General features: G+C 36.6%; 1 protein-coding gene across 10 annotated transcripts in view; it reads right to left on the reverse strand.

The window, feature by feature from the left end:
• Positions 1-27980, reverse strand: part of WDR7 (WD repeat domain 7) — a 305323-nt gene that overhangs the window by 184646 nt on the left and 92697 nt on the right. For 9 of the 10 annotated variants that reach the window (XM_036321172.1, XM_036321173.1, XM_036321168.1 and 6 more), the window contains 3 exons: positions 26225-26323; positions 24193-24311; positions 22375-22498 (listed from right to left, as the gene is read on the reverse strand). In XM_036321172.1, coding sequence (XP_036177065.1) covers positions 22375-22498; positions 24193-24311; positions 26225-26323 — 342 coding nt within the window. The remainder of the gene's footprint in view (positions 1-22374; positions 22499-24192; positions 24312-26224; positions 26324-27980) is intronic. The other variant, XM_036321170.1, reaches the window with a different exon arrangement.

The following is a 27980-nucleotide window of genomic DNA, read 5'->3' on the forward strand; positions in this document are numbered from 1 at the left end:
TTATTATTATCTAAACTGTTCCTTAATATCTTTTCCTTATTTCTCTAATCATTTTAAAAATTATCAAGGATTAAGCAAGAAATGAGACTAAGAAATCTTAGTCTCAAATTACATTTTAATTTAATAATCTGAAACAATCTATGATTTTGTATTTAAGCAATACGCCTTTATATAGGAATGTGGCATTTACCTTCTTAGCTCCTCTTTGTGATTATTTTAGACTAGAGGCCTGGTGCACAAAATTCATGCACTCGGTGGGGAGAGGAGGGTCCCTCAGCCTGGCCTGCAGGATCCAGCTGAAACCAGCTCTCTGACATCCCCGCTCTCTGACATCCCCTGAGGGGTCCTGGATTGCAAGAGGGCACAGGCCAGGCCGAGGGACCCCACTGGTGCACAATCAGGGCCAGAGAGGGAAGCGGGAGGTTGGCCACCTGAGGAGGGCTCCAGGGCATGTCCAGCCCATCTCGCTTAGTCCCGATTGGCCGAACCCCAGCAGAAAGCTAACCTACAGGTTGGCGCATCTGCCCCCTGGTGGTTAGTGCATGTCATGGCGAGCGGTTGAGCAGCCTTAGCATATCATTAGCATAGTATCCTTTGATTGGTTGAACAAACGACCAGACACTTAGCATATTAGGCTTTTATTATATAGAATAGCTATTTTTAATGAACTTATTACTAATTTTCTAGTAATTCCCCTTCTTTATTTTAAAATTTTATCTGAAAAATCAACCACAAAGTGATTCTGCAAAGGAATGGCTTTGTCATTGTGAATTCATCAGGGGCCATTGATACAGCACTGTTAATTTTTCCACTGCAGCAGTTCTGTACAAAGTAGTGGCACTAACATGGTATGTTCTGTTCCCCAAATTTAAGTAGTTAGACCTTGGAGCTGCCACTGCTATGTCTAGTCCTGGACCGTTCTTGGTGGCTAATGACTCAGATTCCTTCTGTGGGTGCCTGTCATAAGCCTGAGGCAGCAAGGGTGAATATCACACAGACATGTATAAGTTAATATATGTTGGAAGAAAAGAAATCCTTGAATATTTGTGGCTTTTGGTTTTTTTAAATATTTTGAAGGATACTATATATGCAGTTGCTGGAAAGTTCAATGACTAAAGAAACTTCCATGGTGATATCTTCATGCCATCTAGACATTCAATGTTATAAAACTATAGTTGTCTCTCCCCACCAGTAAAATATTATTCTAAAATTTATCTTTCCAAAGTGTGTAAATTGCCTTTATAATCATTTTTCTCCTACTGGCTAATAATAACTGAGTAATGATAAATTATTTGAACTCAAAAGACTTCAGTGTCATGTGATTAACTTAATAATCAAAGATTAAATACTAAAGTTTAATAGAGTAACATTTAAAATATAGCACTGTAACCAATACTGGACTATAAAATCAGCTGAGTTCATTATAATTTTATTATTTCATTAAAGATTAGATGGAAGCGATAAACCATATTGTTAGAACTCAGAAAGAAAAATATATACCAAATATTTATAAATATTAACCACAATTATATTTCTCATTCCATAATATAGATTTCTACTGAGTTTTAAAAAAATGGATCTAAAATAAAAGCAGGTATTTTTATTTCATCAGTTTCTCACAACTACAGTTTTCTAGTGGTCCAATAAAAATAAACAAAAGGCAATAATTTGATATGAACATTTACTTTGAATAAAGTAAAATTTAACAAAAAAGAAGGGAGTTTCTTCTCAGGCAGAGGTTTGAATTTATTGGAAGCAGATCTCTGCAGTCACTGACCACACTGCCCCACATTCCCCGCAATCCTTATGACAGACAGACGGCCTGCCTCGCATTAATTCACTTCACACCACTCCTATCGATCCGCAGCCGGTGCCCCGGTCTCTCTGCACACATTGCCTGTCTGGCTGCCTACACCACATCAGCACACAAAGGCCAGAGAAAGATAACCTTTTGCTTTCCATTAAAGACACAGTATCCACTTTTCCTTCGGCAACACCATCAAAAATATAAAATATAACAGCACAGATGTCTCAGAGAAAAATCTTTCTGTACGAAATGTTTTATTTATCCCTTATTCTAAATAGAGATAATTTCAATTGATCAAAAAGAAGTTACTTTACTAAAGGCTACAAACCAAGTAGAAAAATAAAAAAATACAGTTAAAAATAAGCAAAATGTCTTCAAGCCTGAACAAAAATATAATAATCCCTTAGTAATATGCTTTGATACTTATTTTTAAGGAAACAAAATACATTTTTTTCCTAAATTGCATTTACTGTTGTTTTTTTTTTTAAGAAAACTGCTCTCACATAAAATGTAATTATCAGCAATTCTGAAAACAACAAAAGAAATATATTTACTGAAAAATTCACAAAGAATAAAAAAGACAGGAAGTGTGCTGCATCAACAGAATGTTAATGTAAAAGTATAAGGCTTTCTTATTATTCCTCTTTCCCAACAAGACCTGAAATATTCCATGGTAAAAATCGCACCTAATACGTTTAATTCACTGCATGTACTTTTCCAAAGATTTCTTTTTGATTTGCTGGCTACGAGCTAACTCAACACCAAAGTTGGTTTCAGAAAACACAATACAACAAAGATTTATTGTTCAGCCTACAACGTGTTGAGAAACAAAGGCAAATCTGTCTTGACACACAACTGTACTAAAGCATGAACTTAAAATGATAGAATGTTGGAAAAGGCAAAACTATAAGGATGTAAAACAGATCAGTGGTTGCTAAGGACTGGTGAGCTAGGGATGGGGTTGATATACAGAGGCTACACAGGAACTTCCCAAGGGGTTGGAAACGTTCTGAATGGTACCATGATGGTAGATATCTCACTCCAGTCACTTGTCAAAACTCAAAGGCCTATATGCCCAGAGAATAAACTTGACTACACACAGATCTTTTAAAAAAAAGAACTCACCAGGATCCCAGGGAACCCAGGATGAACTGCATCCCGTGACAAATGAATTTAACTATATTATAAATGTATGGCATAACCCCACTGTAAAGAAAGAGGGAACTGACTTACATAACTGGGGAAAAAAGGCTCAACGCTGCTTATTGCAAAGCTAAAGACAGAAAGAACTGTACACAAATACTGTATTCTAGCTGGTAAACTGATTTTTCACGGAGATATGGGTTAGCAATTCTAAATTACTGTTTATGTCTAGGAAGGTTGAAAAAACAAGTAAATCTATTACAGATAATGAGAGTCGGGTTTCCTACACTCAGAGGAAAAAAAATCACAAATAAGCAAAGGAGGAATCTGTGCTGGTGGGTTAAAGTGGGAGATGTGGTATGAATATGTATCTATGTTAACATGTATGGAGAGCTAGATGTAGAAATAATTATAGATATGTAGAGATAGATGTGTTAGTATGTACCTACATATTTCCCAGTCTGTCCAGTGAGAGGGCCTAGAAGTGGTGAATTCCCAGTAAAAACAAGCCCACCCAGCACCCAAATCTTAATGCCTAATATCGCCATTAGAAGGAACCAGGGGACCTTGGGAAAGGAATGATTCTAGGATGTAGGCAGAGGGAATACAAGGTGATGGAAAGCATCTTCTGTGTCAGAAAACAAGGAATTGCTTTTAAGAAAGATCATCCAGCATGGTTCAGTGGTTGGGCATCAACCTATGAACCGGGAGTTCACAGTTCGATCCCCAGTCAGGGCACATGCCCAGATGGAGGGCTCAATCCCCAGTGTGGGGCATGCAGGAGGCAGCCGATCAATGATTCCCTCTCATTATTGATGTTTCTATCTCTCTCCCTCTCCCTTCCTCTCTAAAATCAATAATATATACTTTAAAAAAAAAGAAAGAAAGATGGGATCATATCAAAATGCTACTGGAACCAATGTAAGAGTTCCCTATGGACAATGCTGAAATAATTTGAGCAACAAGTTGGCATTACAAAAGGTCTAGTCCTCAGTCAGTTCTGCTAAGGACCTGGTACTGGTTCATTTGAGGACCAAACATAAGGTCCTGGACCTTGGCCCCAAGAAGATCTCAATGCAGTGCTCACTACATATATTAATTTTTATGAAGAGTGTATAGCTCCATTATCATAAGGAACTACAAATGATGTCTCAATAAACATGAAGGAAGAAGTAAAATGGTAAACCTCAAATAAAACGAAGTAAGCAGGTGTATGAAATATGTTTACTTCAGCCTGGAAACACGACAAAATGGCATCAAACTGCTGAACATCTAAACATTTGTACACTGTAATGATTATACAGCATCCATAGAAGCATATCATTATTCCACATTACACTGATTAAACCTCACAATCCATTGTAAAGGCTATTCATATCTAACCAATGATTTAGAGGAGGATGGAAAGCTGAATTAACTAAGGGAACACCAATCACTGCTTCTGGCAGAGCTTTTAAAGGATTAACTTGCAATCAAAGTTATAAAAAGAATGAAAAATGAGTCAGATGAGTACTAAGATAGTGGGTACTACAATGTGCAGAGAACATAAATTTCTTTTTTGAATCCAAAGCCACAAATAAAAATAAAACAGAAAATATGTTTTTAAATTAGGTGGCCATTCTTAGATTAGAACTCATTTTTTCCACTAGGTCTGGTGACAGGGAGCAGGTGGTGGGTGGGAAGTACCAGCAAAGGAAATATAGGATCACTAAAAGTAAACTATGATTAAAGAAACTTGAAAAGACTTAGTCTTACTGAGAAGCCAAAATAAAGTACTATACTTTAATGAGGTTAACCGAATGCCTCTGATCTACCTGATGTCATGGGAATCCATGGTATCTGATATTGCAAACACTCCACCCCCACCATTAATGTCTATTGGAGTGTCTCACAGCACATCTTAAAACTTCACTAATTCTTTGAGCATAAGTAGTACGTATCCACGTTTTATCAGGCTGGCTCACACAAAAAAAATACTCTTTACTTATGATGATAATGATGAAGAAAATGAAATAATAGAGGCCAGTATATAAGAGTATGAAATGTTGGTATGTCCGAAGCACTGTTCTAAGAAGTGCTTTACTTATTATTAATGCTTCGGTAAATGTTCTATGGAACACATGTACAGCTACATGATATCTCAGTGTTCCCAACTCTTTTATGACCTCCACAGCACCTGACATATTGCCAACAATACTATTATAATTTATTTTATTGATGATAGTATACAGATGTCTCCCATTTGCCCCCCCCCCCACTTTATTTCTCTCACCCCAGCCCCCACCCACCCTCGGTCTTCACCAGCCTACTGCCTGTGTCCCTGGTCTATGCATAATAGTATATAAGTTCTTTGGTTGATCTCTCCTTGTGCCCCCACCCCCACATCCAGATATATCAGTCTGTTCCATCCCTCCATGCCTCGGGTCTTATTTTGTTGGTCAACTCATTCTGTTCATTAGATTCCACAAGTAAGTGAGATCATGTGACAATTGTCTTTTTCTGCCTTATTTCACTTAGTATTAATAGTCCTTCCATGCTGTCCCAAAGGGTAAGAGATCCTTTTTTATAGCTGCATAGCATTCCACTGTAAATGTCCCACCGCTTTTTTAACTGTATATTTGTAACAAGTATTCAGTAATCACAATTCTGATGAATAAAAAAGCAGAACTAAAATTTTACATAAAGGACACAAATATGTGACTGCAATATTTAACTGAAGTAACATCACCCTGCTCCATTTACTCTTAATTACATTGCAAAAATAGTCTACATTTACATAAAATTAAATATATTTATATAGTTAAAATTGTTTTAACCTTTAAAAAAGTTTTATTAGTATTTCTCCCAAATACATTTTTTACATTAAGCCCTGGCACTTCCAAATACCGTGATTAATTTCCACGTTTACATCTTTGCCCTCAGCTCGCTGACACCCCCACTGTTTGGTAAGGTCTCTACAATATAGCTCTCACCGCACTGTCTCATTGCTCATCTGATCGCCTGCCTTCCTCATAGAAAACAAGCTCCATGAAGACAGGGACATGACTAGCCCGTGCATCATTACGTTCCCCGGGGCCCACAGCTACGTTTAGTACTTAATAAATAGCTGCTGGAATAGGGAGGGAAAGATCAAGAATATGTTCTGATGTATGTATTGATGAGGACATTTACTTAAAGTTGTTTTTAGTCTTTTATTATTTATGAAAGCAATTCTACAAGTAAATATGCAGATCATATATATAATACTCTTTGCAATACTTTAAGCAATAAAACAATTAAATAAATAAATAAATAAATAAATATGAAATAAACTACCCTCAAAAAAATAAAATAAAATAAATAAAAAGATGAGATAAAAAAAATGCAGATCATTCATAAATGAAGTTTCAGCATATACCCCAGTGTATATCTGTTTCATACATTCTTATTAGCAATCAAAAAGTCTATGATAGAAGTTATAAAATGCAGTATTAAGAAAACTGTTTTTCTAATCCATTCATCTACTGATGGGCACTTAGGCTGTTTCCAGATCTTAGCTATGGTGAATTGTGCTGCTATGAACATATGGGTGCATATATCCTTTCTGATTGGTGTTTCTGGTTTCTTGGGATATATTCCTAGAAGTGGGACATCTACACGATGGAATACTATGCTGCTATAAAAAAGAAGGAACTCTTACCATTTGCAACGGCATGGATGGAACTGGAGAGCATTATGCTAAGCGAAATAAGCCAGTCAATGAAGGAAAAATACCACATGATCTCACTCATTCATGGATAATAGAGACCATTATAAACTTTTGAACAATAATAGATACAGAGGCAGAACTGCCTCAAACAGATTGTCCAACTGCAGCAGGAAGGCCAGGGAGGGTTGGGGGGCAGGAGGGAGGGAGGTAAGAGATCAACTGAAGGACTTGTATGCATGCATATAAGCATAACCAATGGACATAAGACACTGGGGGGTAGGGGATTGTCAAGGGCCGGGGGGAAAAAAAGGACACATATGTAATACCCTTTGTAATACTTTAAGCAATAAAAAAAAAAAAAAGAAAACTGTTTTTCTTAAAAGAAACAGAAAATACTAAACTGAAAGAAAATAAACTAGGTATTAATTTTATATAAATACCATTGAAAAATACCATCTACTCAAGTGCTGTATCATCCTCTACCACTTAAGCATATGTGTGCTATCCCTTAGAAAATTAACTTAATTACTCTAGCCCAGGGTTTCTTAACCTCATCACTACTAATACTTTGAATTAAATAATTCTTGGGGGGTGGAGGGATTAGAAGGGGCTTCTGTTTAGCAGCATCTCTTGTCTCTAGCCACTAGATGACAGCATCACACCCTCCCCTGGTTGTGATAAAGACGTCCCCAAGTGTTGCCAAATGTGGGGATGGGGATTGTGCAAAATTGCTCTGGTTTAAGAAGCACTGCTCTGACTAATGATTCTCTAAGCTCAAAACCTCCAAGTCAGGTGAAGTGGTATATATTTTATTCAAAAGGCTCTTATCAATGTCAACTCTCCCTGCCCCCACCCTATAACCACTATTATTAACAGAAATGCATTGTCCCACCAAGGCTGATTGAGATTTTTTTCTCCAGTGACTGTTACCTAATTATGATTAAATTTTCCATAACACTAAAGTAAAATTGTGACATCTTAATACTTTTAAGCAGGGGAATATTATCATCTTTGATCCATTAATAAATCATCAACCATATAGATTATAGAAACATTTCCAAAATTAGTGTATATTTCTCTAGGACATATAAATAAAAAGTGACAACAGTGCCAAAAACTGGTAGAAAAGATAGAAAAGGAAAAATTTATAAAGATAGGTTTCAAGTGGCTATAAACATCCAAGTGGAGATAGAGAAATTGAATTAAATGGGATCTCCTTTTAAAAAAACTATCCAGCATCTGCTACAATATCATGCTCTGAGTATGTGCACAGACAATTTTGTCAAATGACTTAATGCCACTTCACGATTTAGCTGGCATATTTTTAGACAGACATAAAATTTTATTCTGATGAATCCACCAGATGGGATTGTTGCCTTGGGAATGGGGGAAATCTACAATAAAGAGATATAATATAGTACTCTGAGAATGATCACCAACCAGGTAAAGAACTGTGAAGCTGGAATACATTAATGAATTTAGTCTTCAAAGAAGAATTAATTGCTTCTTCCCTTTTTCCTGTGTATCTTTTTTTTTTTAAATGACTTCAGAGAGGAAGGGAGAAGGAGAGATAGAAACATCAATGATGAGAGAGAATTATTGATCAGCTGCCTCCTGCATACCTCACACCGAGGATCGAGCCCACAACCTGGGTATGTGTCCTTGATTCGGAATTAAACTGCGACGCCCTGGTTCACAGGTTGATGCTCAACCATTGAGCCACACAGGCTGGGCTGTGTATCTTATTTATATCTGTTTTATGGCAATTATATATATATACTAGAGGCCCGGTGCATGACATTCATGCACTGGGGGGTGGGAGGTCACTCAGCCTGACCTGCACACTCTCACAATCTGGGACTCCTCGGGGGATGTCCACCTGCCAGCTTAGGCCCGCTCCCCACAGGCTGACATCCCCTGAGGGGTCCTTAGTGCTACCACGGAGGCAAGAGAGACTCTAGCCACCACCACTGCCCTCGCCAGCCATGAGCCCAGCTTCTGGCTGAGCGGCGCTCCCCCGTGGGAGCCCACTGACCACCAGAGGGCAGCTCCTGCATTGAGCATCTGCCCCCTGGTGGTCAGTGAGCATCATAGCGACCGGTCGTTCCCAGCCATTAGGGTCAATTTGCATGTTACCCTTTTATTATATAGGATTTTTTTGTGTGTGAGTTTATTTGAACCAAATTGTTGACAATTGCAAGGAAGCAAAAGCTCAATGTATTGGGATAATGCTCCCTGGCAATTATATTTTAAAAACTGTGTGGGACTAATTAATCACCAATCAGAGAACGAGTCCTTAAAATTTCCATTTATTTTCAATAATCTATTAGAAGGAGATTTCTTCTTCTGCACTTAAGATTCCACTACTAAGGTTCAAACAAAGGAAAATATCTTTAATCCTTAGGACTACAGTTACAGTTTAATTTGTTTCCTCTTTATATAATTTAAAACACACACATACACACACACATGCACACACATGCACACACACAACATAAAACACATTTCAAACTTCTTTAAGAACTACAGTAGGAAATTTGGAGATGATCTTAATTTTTTTAACTTTCCATTTCTTTCTGTTCCATGTGTTTCCTTCTAGATCACTCATTAGAACATTTCTAATCTAAAAAGACTTTACTTCGGGCAATGAGCACAAGATGCAGTATGCAGATGATGTTTTATTGTACACGTGAAACTTGTATGGTTTTATTAACCAATGTCATCCCAATAAATGCAATTAAATAAAGAAAGAAAGAAGTGCAAAAGTACCTACTACATTGCATGAATCACTACAGTACAAGCTGCCTAATTTATTCCCCAAACAAACAAAAAAAAGGGATGAAGAAAAGAAGAGGGGAGAGGAGGCTAGAGACAAGTAGATAGATCATTGACTGATTGATTGAAATCCAATATATTAAAAGAAATGTAAGAGACATATAAATCAACTGCAATACATGAATTTTTGAAACCATATTGAATAAACAAATTAAAAAATTATGAGACTATTGGGGAAATATAAACACTGAGTTGTTAAATAATATTTAAACATTAGAGGTTTTGGCATTCTAATGGTATTAAGAGTTTTATATTAAAATGTATTATCTTTTCAAATAAAAACTGGGATATTTATAGAAAAGGTGATGTGGTATCTAAGAATTGCTTCCAAATAAGGTGGGGAGAGGTGTTTAGAGGGGGTTACATAAAGTAAGACTGCCTATGAGTTAGTAACTATTATAGTTAGGCAATAGGAACATGGAGATTCATTATATTACTTCTACATATGTTCAAAATACTCCAAAATGAAAAGTTTTAAAAACTGAAGAGGAGGACACATTTATCTTTTATCCAAAACTAGTCTATAAAGTTATATTTGACATTCAGATAGATCATTTCACAAACCATCCCAATATCTCTATGCAGCAATTCCAAGAGGAATAAGGAAATCAAGATTTACTGATTAGTAGTAAAGGTTAATACAATTCCTTTGAAATAGTCCTTATTTGATGTATTTCCCCCCCAAATCCCTACCCACCTAATAATCATTACTGAGACTGTTTGGCACATAATTAATAGAAAGGAAAGAGGTAAGCATATTTTTATAAGAAGCATTTAAATATACTTTGGTCAAAGGCAAAACAAAACAAAACAAAAAACCCTCATCTATGTTATCCTGTTCATGTGTCATGTAGCCTGGTCCACTTCAAGAACAGATATCTCTGATGTGCATCATGATCATCTCATGCATACCACGAGTCCAAGGCCAAGAAGAAGCAACTATGTGCAGAATTACATAAGAATTCCTAAAAAAAAAATTTGTCTAAAACAAAAATTTAATCTTGCCAAATGAGCCTTTAAATATTCAGTGCAAAAAAAAAAAATTATATATATATATCTCAAAACTCAAGTAACAAGCTTCTTGAGAAGGTATACAAATAAATGTACTGAATCCACATAGAATACATCACAGAAACATGACTGCACTTACTATGCCTTGTGTAGGGAGGATGGGGAAGAATATATAAACTAACTGATTGAACCTTATCCGATGATGATTTATTAAGTCACAAAGACAAAAAGTGATTATTACAGTGGTCTATCAAGTGGATTATGGCTATTAAAAGATGACTGAATATATATGGATCTATATTCACATTATACAACTATAGTTACTTAAGAATAAGTTCTAAAACCAGTTGGCCAATCATATCTAAAGGGTTAGCACATTTTAAATCAAAATAATAATGTTTTAAACATTATATAGTGTATTCAAAAGTGTCTCTGCGCTTCCAGGAGACAACTATTTCAGAGGGTATTTTAAAGCACACACAGGGCCACACCTGACTAGGTGCAAGCTACTGAAGCTCCATTAAAAACACAGCATCTGCTGGAGAAGTGGCAAGAATGTATGTGTCAGCTGCTATCCAAAACCATAAGGGTTATACAGACACTGAAAGTTCTCCTGCAGGACAAATTTTTAGAAATGGCTGTATATAAGGCAAAGTTTGTAACTCTGCCCTGTACCACTGTTTGTTTTAGGAGGGTGGGGGCGGGAATCATGGATCATTTGTTAGAGCAAGAGTCATTTAGGGAGCAGATACTGAACTAGGTTTTAACTGTGCTACATCGAACTTCAGAAGACAAAAGAAGAGCATGAGGCTTTAAATGTACAAGAAATAAAGTTTTTTTCACTAAAAAAAAAAAAAAAAAAGGTTCAAACTGCCTAAAGAAAGTCTTCAATTTTTAAAAATCTGTTTTATATATTGGAATTCTGGTTAAGATTTTACATAGAAATTTACTACCAAAAATGTTTGAAATACATGAGTTTGTTTATTCCCCTCCTTTTACCCAGAAAGAAACCGTGAAACAGATAAGGAAATGCACCCTCGTGACCTCTCTGGGGTTACAGCTACCACGTGCTGAAGCAGGACAAGCTGCCAGATCTTATGATACCCTCTTTCCACTCGACTTCCGACCAGTAATCTGGGTCAGTAAACTAGTTGTTTATCCATCATTAGGAAAATCCTTTGGGGGGAAAACTATCTTTCTCGCTGCTTATCGGATTGAATTGGAAAATTATGAAATGAATGAATAGAGATCCTTGATCAAGGAGGGAGTAACGTTTAGGAGAATGACCTTTGAATTCATCCCTCCTGCCTCTCACCCTTTGAGAATCATTATGCCCGAATCTCTTCTCCGTAAGTGTGAGCAGTGCGGAAATGGAACGGGAAAGGCTTCCGGCCCAAGTACCCACCCAACTTCTATAGAGGACAAGCTTGGGCTGTCTCAGATTCCGGATCACATCTTAAAATAATAGGTCACGTCCGGGATGATGTGGTCACTTCAAACTCCATGAGAATATTTTATGTAAAGCATCATGACACTATAAAGACTACAAATGTCCCATCCCCCAACCCTCATCCAGATCTCAGAAATTCACTTCAAGTTTAGTTCCTCTGACTTTCAAAGAATGTTTTCAAGTCTGACCCTTGTTTTGGGGGCAGGGGGGAAGCAAAGAGCAAAACCAAACCAGACCTGAGTGCAAGATCTACCAGCCACCCCGCAGCAGACAGTAAAGAAAGAGCCTTCTTCACTTCATGCCTGAGATACAAAAGTATCTCAAAACACAGAATTCATGCTTTGTATTCACAAGTTATGCCAGACTTGTTTAACAATGTCTCATTATCAGAGGGATGTAATGTCATTACATGTCTTCAAAATCAGCGGGAATGTTCATGTATCAAAGACTATCCCCCCTTTTCCAGGTCCTTTCCCAAAACTGAATGCTCCTTAGTCCAAGTACACATTTCAAATGTAAGACTCATCGTCTTTTCCTAGTCAAATGTAAGGTCCTTTTGTAAGAATTACAAAAAAGAACTGTGATTATCGCACTGACATTACCTGCAGACACAATTTTTTTCAAGCGACAGCCTTAAAATAGGTGGTTGTGGTTGTTTTCTTTCATCTCTAAATCAAGCAAGGAACGTCTTTTCAAGTGATGGGTAAGATTTATAGAACAAACACAGAAAGTATGTACAGAAAAATTACAAAAATACTAAGTACCGTTACAGATGACTGGATTGGCATTTAACAGGCTGAAAGAAACCAGATCAATCTCAATCTTGCTGGGGTCAATTCGGGTGCTCAAACCAATAAAACAAATTTTTTCTTCATGTTTGTGGACCAGAAGTGCTAAAATATTAACCAAGTCTGAAAATGTCATGCACAATGAAACCATTTGTAAATATTAAGACACATTTAAAATACTTATTTGTATCAAAATCTGCTTAATAAAAATAGATAGCAGATGTAATAAATCATCATGACAATTTTACTAAGGAAAAATTAAATATAACATATCATACTTCCTCAAAAAAAATCATAAAGAGGAAGGGAGAATGAATTAAGCAAAGATATGTTAGTATAATTTCATCACTTTAATCCCAGAACGTATAAATAACACTACAACAAAATCTACCAATAACTATTATAATCAAAATACTACAGATAATGTATAGGTTCATATAATTTTCTGGCTATAGCTTTAAATTACTGTTTTCCTTCCAAACTCTAAGATCTACTGTCACATGCAGATCACGAGACTTCAAACTAAAATATTAAAACAATGCAATTATATATAATATCTAGTCAATAGAAAGAGATAATAAAATTAGAAATACGGCATAAAATTATAAATGTCTCTCTTTTAATGAAAACTGGATTCATTCGTGCACATTCAGTGTCTAAGATTTAAAACATCGGAAGATGATCAATCAGCTTTCTATTCTATAACAGCAAGATGAGCAGAACTCTGAATTCCTGAACTGGAATAACTGTACTAGAAGAAGGAAAATTTATATTTAAAAGCTTCCTAAGACACGTTCTATTACAGACATGTTCCGGTATTCGTGTGCAGTGTTTTGTAAAGTGCTTTATTTCCATTAGCATTATACATTTTTGTTCTTCAGCAAATCAGCAAGAGACTAATGGCACAAATCAATATCCTACTCTTCATAGCAACTAATATTAGGACATTTATTATAGCAAAGGCCACTAGAACCTCAGCTAAAGGTAGACCAGGCATTTCTATTTGAACACCAGTTTCAAAAAACACACAATGTGTCACAGGTGGAATGAGTTTTTCTTTTATAAAATAGTCCTCAGTGGCTCAAGTGCCTTCAACTTCTTAAAGCAGGTGATAAGGGCACGAACACGCAAAGAAAGCCAGGCATGCCGCCTAGGGGCCTCGCCACCAACTACAACTCTAGAAGAGGGAACCGATTTCTGCCCTGAAGGGAGACGTGTGAAAGAGAAAAAGAAAGGGGGATGAGAAAGTAACAAATTATTCCACATCCTTTCTGTGCCAGAAGTTTTTCCACGGTGACAACTGACAGCCAGTGTTCCCTAAGCGGAATGAGAGGAAAGAAGCCGGCAAGGAGCCCACACTTGATGGAATCCCAAGCCCGCACAGTTATTCAAGGAACAAGTTACTGAATTTCCTTGGACTCCACTCCTTGCCTTGCTCCACAGAGGGGAGCACTGTCATGGGGCTCCTACCGGCAACCTGACAACAGGCTGCTGGCTACTGTTGCAGCACCTCTGCTACGGGCGCCTTTCCTAGAAGCATGAAGTTACTTAATCCTGCGGGGCCCTAACCTGCAGAATTACGTGATGACAGACTTCTCTGTTTATTACTTAGAAAGGCTAACCGATTGATGCAGTAATGCTTTCATTTTTAATTTACCACTTCTCATTCCTAAGATGTGTAAAAAGGGTATACAGAAAATTACAAGAATATTAAATATCACCTCCAAGAACTCAAGCCATGTGGAACTAAAAGATTTTCCTTTAGATAGCTGTGACCAAGGAAAGAGAAATTTCATTGTTATTCCATTGGGTTAGTAGCCAAATGTAGATAAGAAGAACAGTTTAATGCTGTTAAATACATGATCAGTCTAGAGTGCTTAAAATTAAGCTCAACAGCTCTGACATTCTGGAAGAAAAAAGAGGAACAAATCCCTTGGGTCCCGATGAAACACTGCAAACAGATACAACACAGATACACTGTGCTTTGCATAATACAGTTTATCTCCAGACAAACCCTTGCTGCCTCCCAATATAAAAATTCCACAGAACATGAAGTACTTTTTAGATAGATCACTTAGTCATAATTTCCTTTTCCCTTTCTAATCACAATGCATAACCCTCTCCAGGGGCTTTGCGAGCACTGTAAGGCAACTACGAGATATTTCTGAGGAAACCTCGTCTTTTAATTCCAGCTAATTCACAAAACAGGCATTCATTCCACAAGGGGTATTTTAGAATTATTGGTTCTTCATGAGCAACCAAATGATTTTCCCTTCCTTTCCCAATTTTAATTTAGAATATTTTTCACCAAAAAGAAAGCTACACCCAGAATGCAACAAAAGACCTGAAAAAAACAGTCAAGTAAGCAGAACGTGAGGAGCCAACAGGGAGGCCACAGAGCACGTACACTGAGGCTGGGGGTTCTTTTCATCAGAGAGGCCTATTCTTAGCTAGTTTACTCGTATTTTATATTTATCTCACACATGTTTGGTTACCTGTCTTCCACACTCCCAGAACCCTGGAAACAGGGCAGACGCTCCTAGGAGTGAGAAAAAACAGCCCAAGAGCAGACATTGGTAGCAATTACTAGACAATACAAAGAGTTTCGAGAAAGAAAAAATATTTTTTAAAAACAGAAGATGAAATGCAAGAGATATTCCAATCCGGGTACTTTTAGTTCAGATAAAAAAGGTCCACTCTCTTCAATAAGCAGTGGTGATAATTTTACATCAAGGGTCAAAACAACTCTTGCAACTGAGATGTTTTGAAATATTACAACAAAAAGAATTAATCTTTTTTAATTCTGAGCATCTAGTGATGTTTAAACCCTCAGTTACCTAGAAAATCATTCTTAAGAAGACTGTTAGAGACTTCCAAGTGACTGAGGCATACATACAAAGAAAGGAGGAAGGAATGCTATGTAGTTTAAGGCCTTTTAAAAGGGGGTACAGGAGGACTCTCTTAGATGATATTTATCAAACCCCCTTCCTATCCTTTCCCCATCCTCTCTCTCCCAGCAAACCTGGAAAACAGATGCCTACCAAAGAATGCACTAACATTTACATTATTTTCACCAGCTACAATATACTGTCCTACTAAAATATATAGTTTCCATCTTACCTTCTTGTATATTGTTGGTCCATCCACATTTGTGCTCAGAATGATCACTATTTTATAATCATCAGAAAAGTGACTTCAATTCCAGGTACTACAGTGTGGCTTGCTGGAAGTCAAACCCAAAACACTGACTAGGAGTGTCTTTCATTGAACAAAGAAATCCTATTCTGTTTCCAAAGGGGATAAAAAGACGAGCCTAACCCTGGTAACCGTAACACAAAAGGAAGCTAAAAAGGCAGGGGCCCGATAGGAACAAAGGATTGTTCTTTCTGATGACATCAATACGTATTAAACACGATGGGGTACACATCCTTCTATCAATATCTGAGATGATAAATTTGCAAATTAATACTACATCGGCCATAACTGCATAAAATTACCCTAGCACCCTCTTTAGAAGAGATTTTGATTTATATAATGGTAGTATCTTTTATGTGTTTAATGTCTCTGAAATTAAAGGAGATGAGCCACTGTGAGCAAGCAGAATACAACGTACAAGAAATAATTACGCTTGTGACCTCATGCCCTGTAAGGTCACTCTGCATCTCAGGCCAAAGGAAATCAGGAACCGTCAACATTTACCTCACAGTAGTCACTGCCTGGAATGAAGGGCAAGTGTGGGTATATTTCATAAACTAGCAGGTGCTTGACCTCATAAAAAAGTCAATTATCAAAATGCTACATGTAGAATGTCACAAATAAGAAATACATAAAATCAGATTATGCAAAATATCTTCACTTCAAAATAAATCTGAGACAACTTATAATATTTTATCTTCATCTGAATTATAATATGACAGCAGAAAACAGCATTAATCCTTCCTTATTAAGAATAATCAATAAAATTTTAAGTGTTTTGTAGTATAAAAGTGATTGCATATACATGCTAAAGAGTGATAACTCAGAAAATATTTACAACACTTATGTCACTTTAAAATGTATCTACTATTTATCACTCCAGTCCTGTTACTGTGAGAGGAAGAATCACAATGCACTTAGCCTCTAATTTTCTACCAGAAATTAGGCATTAAAAGCACATATACTGACTGTATATGTAAGGGAGAGAATGTTTCCTAACAGGTTCAGGGACAGAGCTCCATTACCTGAAATAGAAGTCTTATATCACTCAATTAAGACTTGGTTTTAGTGAAAATTTGTGAACTGGCTATTCAGTTAAGGTGGACTATTGCTACTTTGCCTCCCCGGTGACTTCTGGTCCACTGCCAGAATCCCTGGGCAATATAAAGAAAGGTCAATTCTGAGACAGTGACAGTTAGGAGAACGAAGCTATAGAATCCGGCACAGGAAAGGAAAGGGGACGGCCAGCCAGCATTCCTTGCCTGTGTTGTGTATATACTGGGCTGGATGCTGTCCAAAGCTTCTCGTTCAGAGCTCTCAATAGACCTAAGAAAAGCAACTGGCTTCTGGCCCACTGCTTTCCTTACGTTCTCAGACAAACCTACAAAAGGCTCGTATTGCATAATGCACCTAGACTTCCAGAAGACCCCAGTCAATATGGCCAGTTGACTTGTCATCCCAGCTCACTCACTTATTGATTGTGAAGCCAGAGAAAGTTGCTAGACACCTGCAACTTCACTCCGCATCTCTAAGACAAATGGCCACCACAGTCCACCAGCCCAGTACGACACCCTGCTCCTCAGGTAAAAACATTTTCTGAGTTTCAAATAACTAACCAAGGGACTCTTAGATCAAGCTCAGTGATACGTTAGGAGCTGCCAATATTGCTTAGGCAATTGTTGCGTATTTTTAAGTGCTTAGGATGATTAAAGTATAAGAAAATATCAGATGAGTGTATTTACCATATATATTGCTTCATATTTTACCTACTTTAGTGATTAAGAAGATTCCTAGGCTAGAATAACTTTTAAGTTTCTAAAAGATTGCTTCATGCTGCAACTCGCTACAATCACCATCTTCTCCAACATGAATGACAATGGCAGAAGCGACTTCACTACAAGCATGTTGATGGCAGGTGTGGGCTGCCCACCAGCTGGCTCCATAACCTTTGATCCCTTCGGACAGCAAATCTGTTCAGCAGCCCTATGTGGTCCTTCCTCATTTGCTGTATGCTTTCTTCTCCTTTCACACATTCAGAACCCCTGCTCCTTAGCCTGACATCCTTTTATTAAACTAGAAAGCTCCCGGCAAAGCAAATTAAAACTAATTTTACACCAAGTCGATATAAAAGTTCCAGAATAGATTAATATATTATAGCAAGAGCTGTTGGAGTAAGATGTTTTAGTTATATGTACAATGCCTGTTTTACTAAAAAATACAATTACAATAAGTGATAAGATTAAAATTTTACATAAGCCAGCATTCAGTTAATTTATAAAGTACTCCAGGATATAATAACTAAATACCAAGGACTTTAATTTACATTCATGGAAAGGTTTAAATTTAACCAAAAACAATCTAGTTTATGCTTCTTTAAATAATGATGCGAACCATTATGAGTAATTTTTGACAGTTATTTTTGTGCTCCATTTTGGGGTTGTTAAATTTAATAAAGCTAAGATGACATTGTCTAAAAGCAAGATTATTTAAGCCAAATATCCATTCATTCTTCCACTCCCAATTCTATTTAAAAATCTAAGGATGCTGGAGGAAGAAGACAATAAACAGTGGTTAAGATCATGAGCTTTGCAGTCTGACAACTACTTAGTCACTGAGGGACCTTCAGAAAGAGCTTTAATCTCTCATGGCCTCAATTAACTCATTTGTGGGGGAGGAAGTAGGGGTGACAGTGACAATAGTGCCTACTTCACAGGGTTACTGCAATAGTTTGGTGAAATAATACAGACCAAGTAGGTAGCAAAAGCCTGAGAGAGAAAGTGGTAGATGTTATCATTATTTTACTTGTATTGTACCCTCTCTGGACTCTAACAGACATCTCACCTAGCAACATACACATGTTTATCATTGCTTCAGGGAGTACTCTGTGATCATGTAATGCCTTTATGTTGTACCTAACTCATTCTCTTCTTTCCAAGAAAAATATAAAATGGAATCTACCACCATGGCTAATGGCATCTCTCTTCCCAAACTGTCAAGAATACAAGGGTGTGCTAATCTTTGGTGTTTTTCTTAGACCTTTATATGCAATCTGTAATCAAGGCTTAGAATTAGCTCCTATTCTACCCCTTCTATATTTAGGTCTGGGTCCCCATTCCCTTCTGTAACAGCCTCCCAGCTATTTATTCTACTTTAATCAAGTTTTCCACTCTACACTAGTCCATTCTAAATAAAATGTCTTTAAAATGATTCTCATTATTTTCATAATAGTGTTCTCCTTTTGTTTTATTTTTTTAATATACATTTTTATAGATTTCAGAGAGCAAGGGAGAGGAGAAAGAGAGACAAATATCACTGATGAGAGAGAATCATTGACCAGCTGTCTTCTGCAGGCTCCACACTGGGATTGGGTACTTGCCCTGACCAGGAATCGAACGGTGACCTCCAGATTCATAGGTAGATGCTCAACCACTGAGCCACGTGGGCCAAGTTGTTCTCCATTTAAAAGAATCCCTAGTGATTGGCTATTTAGTTCCACCTTCAATCTGCTCTATAGTACTATACTCATAGTTGGTCCTTAAGTTGGGGGATCTTTTATTCAATAAGGTTTATGATGAGCTGATGAGATCATTCTATTGTCTGGAAGATTGTAAACTTAATGCCACATGCTACTGAACAAAGAGCACTGTTCCAAACGTGCAAATATGCAAAAGCAGAGCTTTTTTCATCCCATCTTATTTTTTTAAACTTTTTTATATTCAACAAAAATTATAAACCTATAAATATTTATGTAAGAGCTTTAAGTCTAATAACTTACATAGTCTTTTTAATGTCTAAAAACCCTGTTTTTTTAACTTAACTTCCTTTAATTAAAATGAAAAAATGCCCTAACTGGTTTGACTCAGTGGATGGAGCGTCAGCCTGCGGACTGAAGGGTCCCGGGTCCGATTACGGTCAAGGGCATGTACTTTGGTTGCGGGCACATCCCCATTGGGGGGTGTGCAGGAGGCAGCTGATCGATGTTTCTCTCTCATAGATGTTTCTAACTCTCTATCCCTCTCCCTTCCTCTCTGTAAAAAATCAATAAAATATATTTTAAAAAAATAAATAAAATAAAATGAAAAAATTCCCAGTAAGCAAATAAAAAATATTCTCTCAATAAATAGTCTTCCCTAAACAGATTAAAAGATTTTAATTGGAATAGTTAATTTGTGATGTTTTAATTATATGTGCAAAATATATTTGCATTTACTGATTATGTATGCACTTATTTTTTTTAAATATATATATATATTTTTTAAATATATATTTTATTGATTTTTTACAGAGAAGAAGGGAGAGGGATAGAGAGTTAGAATCATCGATGAGAGAGAAACATCAATAAGCTGCCTCCTGCACACTCCCCACTGGGGATGTGCCCGCAACCAAGGTACATGCCCTTGACAGGAATCGAGCCTGGGACCCTTGAGTCCGCAGGCCGACACTCTATCCACTGAGCCAAACCGGTTAGGGCATGAATGCACTTATTTAATAAATAGCCGAAGCCAATTTGGTTCAGTGGATAGAGCGTCGGTATGCAAACTGAAGGGTCCCAGGTTCGATTCCTGCCAAGGGCATGTACCTGGGTTGTGGGCACATCCCAGTAGGAGGCGTGCAGGAGGCAGTTGATCGATGCTTCTCTCTCATCGATGATTCTAACTCTCTATCCCTCTCCCTTCCTCTCTGTAAAAAATCAATAAAATATATTTTTAAAAATAAATAAATATATAGTGCTTACCATGGCCTACGCATGGTTTGACGTGCTTAATAAAGATTAACTTGAAAACCTGTTTGGCTCAGTGGATAGAGTGTCGGCTTGCGGACTGAAAGGTCCCAGGTTCAATTCCGGTCAAGGGCATGTACCTGGGTTGCGGGCACATCCCCAGTAGGAGATGTGCAGGAGGCAACTGATCGATGTTCCTCTCTCATTGATGTTTCTAACTCTCTATCTCTCTCCCTTCCTCTCTGTAAAAAATCAATAAAATATATTAAAAAAAAAAAAAAGATTAACTCGTTCCATCCTCAGAATAATCCTATAATGTCTCACTATCTTCATTTCATCTGTGACAAAACTGGACTGAGAAAGGTTAAGTGTCCAAGGTCACATACCTAAGTAAACAACCACTGTAGTCACCACTGGCAAACATCTGGTAGAGTTATACCAGTTATAACAATTGTAATCCTGTTTGAATCTGGTTTTCATTTCCTTCTTCTACAATCATGCATTGTCTCTCTTGACATATGTAATGAGTATCTCATTAACAGGAATAACTGGTATTGGCAAAAGGTCATTTAAATTCAATCCACCTAAAAGCCAGGCCAAATTTTCAGAGTAAAATGTTTTTATAAAGTTTCATTGAGACTTTATCTTTAAAAAAACAAAACAGCTAAAATGGATTTATTTATCTTATACTAATAACAGATTAAAATTTTAATTCTGAATTCTTCCTTAGGAAAATAAAGAATGACTCAAATGCTGAACTGGGATGAAGCATACCTTTTCCAAAATGAAAAAAAAATTATGACTGCCCAAATACAACTTTTCCTCAGTGCACATTTGACCTAGCATGAGTACAAAGGTTTCATTACGCAAAAAATATTTTGCCCTGGCTGGTATTTCTCAGTGGTTAGAGCATGCCCCATCCCCAAACTCGCACCAAAAGGTCATGGTTCAATTCACAGGCAAGAGCACTTACTTGGGTTGCGGATTCATCCCCTACCCCCTGATCAGGACACGTGTGGGAGGCAACCAATCGATGTGTCACTCTCACATCGATGTCTCTCTCTCTCTCTCTCTCTCTCTCTCTCTCTCTCTCTCTCTCTCTCTCTCTCTTCCTTCCTCCCTCCCTCCCTCCCTCCCTCCCATGCTCCCTTCCACTTTCTCTGAAAAGCATTGGAAAAATATCCTCTGGGGAGGATTCACAATATATATATATATATAAAATTTCAACAATTTTTCCCAAGGTCTTTCCCAATCCCTTCAAATTGTACTCATTTGAAAAATTCATTAGTCAAACCCTTGCTAATTTTCCCTTTTTCAATAGTACACTAGTCTACCAGATCTTTATTTTTGAAGGATTCACAATCCTAACTTCAACTTAGAAAGCATCTGCCTGTGTTTGTACTTGCATATCATATGATCAATATCTAACAAGTTGGCACTTGTTAAACATAATGCAATGGGCAGACACAGAGACTAGTGTTAAATAGGGTAGGATTTGAGGGGGGATTAATTTTATAAGGGGTCAATCCATTAGTGAATATCTTGATATTTATATAACTTTTGCTTTTTGTTTTGTTTTGTTGTTTCCCAACCAAACTCCAATCCCTAGGGATTTCAGAAAATGAAGGAGCGAATTTGAGGCCCTTGTTTTCACAGGAAGGTAAATGACTCACTTTTGTTTTGGTACTTTTCTAATGAGCATGGAAAGCTTTGTGGAAACGCATTAAGATCTCTTACGTGACATGACGTGGTCCATGTACTGAGGTAAATACGGAGCCCAGGCATCGATGGCTTCCTTCCGGCCCGCCTGCTCAATCCTTCGCAGCTCGGCCAGAAGCAGGGCCTGCGCGGCTTCTCTGACCTGAGACCACAGATCCCAATGTGAGAAAAGCAGGTCAGCCGGTGAGCTGTTTAAAACTAGGAAGTCAGAATGAGACTATATAAACCACATTTATCCACATGACAAAAACTACTAACCAAACAGGAAATTAAGGACTTTTAAGTGGAATAAATTGGATGCCTGCAAATCAGAGACATTTTAATTACTGTTTTCATTGAAAAATATCTTAACACTAATAGACTGAATTATGTTTGTATATTTAATCAGCTCTGGGTCTAAATTTTCTTTTTTCCAAAAGCTTTTAAAAGAGTCTTGTATGTCAATTTTGCACATTCAATTTCAAAATTTCTATATAAATATAGTCAAAAGTCGTTAGAACTATTAAATTTGTCTTCTCTTTTAGCATGAAGAAATTTAACCTTAGCTAGTGAATTTTTGTAATATACATACATATATATATATATATATATATATATATAAAATAGGTATTGTTTACACACCATGCATGTATTAATTCACACATTCATATATACCTAAGAGACGCTTAAACAATGTGTTTTCAACAGATATATTCCCTTGTAATGAGTTCTACAGAAGAACACTAGTTTTCAAAATTATATTATTTTTATTTTTATTTCAACAACTTTTATTTTGAAGTTTTAGTTTATTTTTTATTTTGGCAAAAGTGCCACAGGCATGAGTTAAAGGAGCTAGTCAATTGTCCAGTGATGTACCAATCAATTAACATTTATAATGGAAAAGGTAACAGCAGCATCTGATACGAGTCTCAATAAAAAATGCTTTTACTTATAATTGACTTTAAAGTGAATTAAAATATTATTCAAGGCAAAACCATGAAAATTTTAGTATGCTGCAATTCCACTTGGAATAGAGGGAGGAAAGACAAGAAAAGGAGCAAATATGTTAATTCTATTTGGTAAGTTAAAAATTTTGAATGATACACACTGCTACAGCTATATAGGTCAAATACCATAATAAGGAAAATCTCTTTAAAATGTTTCCAAGTCCCTGGTGATATTATATGCTAAGCAATATCTAATACAGCATAGTCCATTAGCACAAAATAATAGCTATCATTTATTGAGCTCCTACAGCGTGTCAGATGCTGCACTAACTATTTTACTTGCATTACCTTATTTGACCCTGACAGCAATCCCATGAGTAATATATTATTATCCCCCACTTTACAAATGAGCTTCAAATAGGTTAAGTAAATTGCCCAGGGTCACAGAGTTAATAATTGGCAGGACTGATATTTAAATCCAGGTCTCTTCTAGTCCAAAGACCTTCTCCTTTTATTATAGCACAGTCCCTTCTATTGGACAAAGGCTATTCTGTTAGAATTTGACTGGTGAGATTATACCTGAGCATGCGGTTCTGGGGGACGTGGGTGTATTGCATGTGTGTGTGAACACATGTGCACAATCTATAGAAAGCAATATTTAAGAACCAGTTCCATAAAGTATATGAAACTTTTTATCAAATACTTACTAGTTAAAAAAGTAAACAAATATGCAAGCAAAACACTGCTGTTTAGTATATAAACTGAAAAAAAATCATGAATCCATATTTCCTATCACATAATAAATAGGTGATAAGAAATTAGACAAACATTAACCATCTTGTTTAACATTTATACTTGTCCAATGCCTTGTAAGTGATTTTGTTTTCTGTCCATGTCACCTCGACATTACCTCCAAGCATCGATCCTGCCATCTCCGAGCAAGCATCTCTAGAAGTGGAGGCCGAAACTTGTCCAGTCCCAGCAGATCTGGCAGCATCACACAATGCATCGCAGCCAGCTGACTCCAGCCTATTAAAATGTAACATATTAAAAATACTGTAAACATTCTGGCCTTCCCTAATTCAAAGGTTTTTCTTTATGTACATATACCAGAAACAGAAAACACAGAAACACTCCGTGCGAAGTATGTGCAAATTCTACATGAAAAACACATTTCTAAATAGTCCCTCTAAAATCAAGTACATATTCAAGGATGGAAAAGCATAGAAATAAACAGGTTCCAGAGCCACAGACTTGAAGCCACTTTCAGTTACGAGGACATTCACACAGATATCCAAAGACAGGCCCTGTCCATCATGAGGCCAGGCCCTCTCTCTATTACCATCGTGTCAGTCAACAGAGATGTCCCCTTCTCTGTCACAGGGCCTTTAATTAAGGTCCTTATTGATCCCTCTTCTTAGAAAGTGAATCAGATATTTAATCACAGAAATAAGTAACATACACTAATTTTGAGAGGTAGGTGAATTCAGACATCCCACTATATAGTAAATTTATCATCTGAAATTTACATAATCTTAAGCATTAATAACAAATAAGCATCATTATTTGGAATAAATGTTACTTTTTCCAAAATTCTAATCCACAATATGGAACCTGATTATATGAAGAAGACAAACACCGTAAACCACCACAGTATTTTGAAGTACCAGTATCTAGACATTCTCAAGTAATCATGTCAACCCTATTTCAAAGGCGACTGAAAAATATATATACAATAAATGCTACATTCTTTCCAAATTATATATAAAGCTACTATGAATGCATAGTAACTACCATTACCTCCTGGGATAGCATTTAAAGACAAATAATCAAGAATAAGTGCAAAAACACTTTTTTACTACCATCATTACAAGGTGAGTTATCTGTGATCACAGAATTTCAGCCAATCAACATTTTAAAATAATCTAAACTAACAATAACAAAAACCCTACCTCAAAATGATTATTGGGATTGTTAAAAGAGAATGTGTGAGTGAGGGACAAGAGAGGGACAAGCCATCTATCTAAAGATCCATCCTATCAGTAGGGAAATTTTCTTCAATTGAGAATATACAATTACATTAATTAAGGTGATGAGTATGTACTTTTTAGATAATAAATTATTTTCAACAGAGGGATATATATTAAAGTTCTTATTGATCCCTTTTCTTAGAAAGTGAATCAGATATTTATATCTTCACCAACCTGGTGAAGATTGAACCCACAATGAAGAGAGTGAATATAGCCAAGAGCTCACAAGTTCCATTAAGCTTCCAGGCAGTATAAATAATCCCAGTGGGGTATAAAGATTTGTAGGTCCCATTTCAAAAAGACTTCCCACTAGTGTAACTCCACAGGGATAATATGATAGCTTAACTACATCTTAAAAACTAAAAGGACCCATTTTTGACTCGGCCAGAAAGAGAAATAGTAAGATAAAATAGGTGACTTCCCATCAGTTTATAATCACTGCTGCTAATCGTCATTGTGAAGACTTTTCAAATGAAAACGTAAATTAAGGGAGCTGTGACATCCCCCTCTAAGCAGGGCACATGGTGTGTAAAGAGAGTAAGGTGTGTCTCTCACAGGTAAGCTACAGGTAAAAATAAACTGGCAGCTCCAACACCAGGGTTCCCATGGCAAGCATTATCATGAAAACCACGCACCTCTCAACACCCACTTCACATCGAAGATTAGCACCTGGGCCACTCTTTAACAGCATTCTAGATACAGGAAACATGGCTTATTCCAGCCTGGCATAACATTACATTTTTATAATTGGCCCTTATCAATGACATTAGCAAATAAAGTTAGAACATGGACACTTTACCATCTCATACATACCAAAGCAGGTAAGTGTATAAATTAGATTAAAAAAAGAACATGTCAAATTAGAATAAAGCACAGATTGAAAGAAAGTTGGTAGAAGTTGAGAGAGAATACCTTCATTTACTAAGAAACAGGAATGGAAAGCAGGAGTAGAAGTGGGGTCAGAGCCAGAGTGATCAGCATCAGACCGAGCGGAAATGACAGGTGCAGGAACTTGCAGAGGAAAAGAGGAGAAATAAAAAAAGAGAGAATTGAGGTACAGCAGTTTCTGAAAAAAAGTTCAGTATTAGTGAAGAATGAAAACAAAGTTGGCAAAATATAGTAAATGTAGAACTAAAAAATGATGTTTTAATCAGACGGGCATGGTCATTAAAGATCACAGCATGGAAATGATATATTTGATTGAATAGCAATCACAGTGTAGTTCAAATCCCTCTGCAAACCAAGGTCTCTTTAATATTAGAGTGAATGATGTAGCAGTAATATAGAAGCAGTTCTAAAACAAAATGAGGCAACCGTGAAAAAATGTCAACCATTAAAAACTAGCAAAGTGTAACTCAATTCTGAAAATGTATCACATAATGTAAAGTTCATATTGGTCTTGCGTTTTTTCTAATGATTTTCTAACATTATGTATAAATTTTCTAATCTTTCAAACCAATATCCACTGAAATAATTTCAATTTCCCACCCTTGTATGATCAAAACTCCATTGAAAATATGCCAACTTATAAAGAATATATGTACTATATATTCTTATTAGGAGAATCCTGACATAGGTTCATTCTTCGGAGTTCAAAACAAAACTATTCTTACTATACAAAAGCTTTATATTCTAAGAGTAATTGTTGTGAATATTATAGTCTTTATAAAATGCTCTTTCAAAAGTTATGCTGCCAGGAAAATGGTTCAGCTTAAATTATCATATGAAAAGGCAAAAGGACCGTATGGCACACACATTCTACAACTGGGGGTCAATGTTAAGATTTAGAGGTCACCATTTGACACTTCCTTCCTATGGAGAAATTACCATATGTCATGCACAAGCATCTTCAAATTAATCCCTCTCCTTTCTTCTGCCACTGAACAGCAATAGGTTTGGGCTCCTGCACAGTTTAAGCATTGTCTGCTGAGTGATATGTTTGCTTTTCAGGCAGTGAAGTTCTTTTGTAACCATGGGCCAGCTGCAGGAAAACAACTTTTCATAATTCCCACACCAATGCATCATAATGTCAATCAGGCACGTGTGAGGGAAACAACAGAACTAAAAGAAGTACATGAACATGAGTAAGAAACCAAAAATCCAACTCCATGAACCCTAAGAGCAGATCTCGCACACACAAAAAGTTTCATCTGGGAAGTTATTTTTTAGTATAACAGACTGCTTTTGGTCCTTATGAAATTTTAATTAGTGTATGATGCTATGCTTATAAAAGGAATAGGGCTGTTCTTAATTGTATATTTCATAAGATCTAATAATAACATTGCAAAATAATCTTGCAAAGAAATCCCAAAAATTTCTATATTCCATTGAATAATTTTATTGTCCATTTTAAATCCTGCTTAATTACAAATTCAGTTATTAGAGCCTATAAAGTATTCATTGCCTCATGCAAAAAGTTGGTAAACTTTAGTGGCAAGAAGTAAAGTTTCAGGTTTTAGCTTTCATGTTAACAAAATTGTTGAGAAATTTCCTCTGGTGATTTCCAACAGCAGGGACACTCCTGCAATTTCACATTTTTTAAAAAGTGAGAAATTGTTATGATCCCAGTAGAGATTATTAATGCTATCTAATTTTACCCTTAATTCTGAAAGGACACTAAAAGGAGAGGATAATGAAATTCAATATGTATGTGTATGTATATATATAT

This window comes from Myotis myotis, unplaced genomic scaffold (genome assembly GCF_014108235.1).
Source record: "Myotis myotis isolate mMyoMyo1 unplaced genomic scaffold, mMyoMyo1.p scaffold_m19_p_9, whole genome shotgun sequence".
NCBI lineage: Eukaryota > Metazoa > Chordata > Mammalia > Chiroptera > Vespertilionidae > Myotis > Myotis myotis.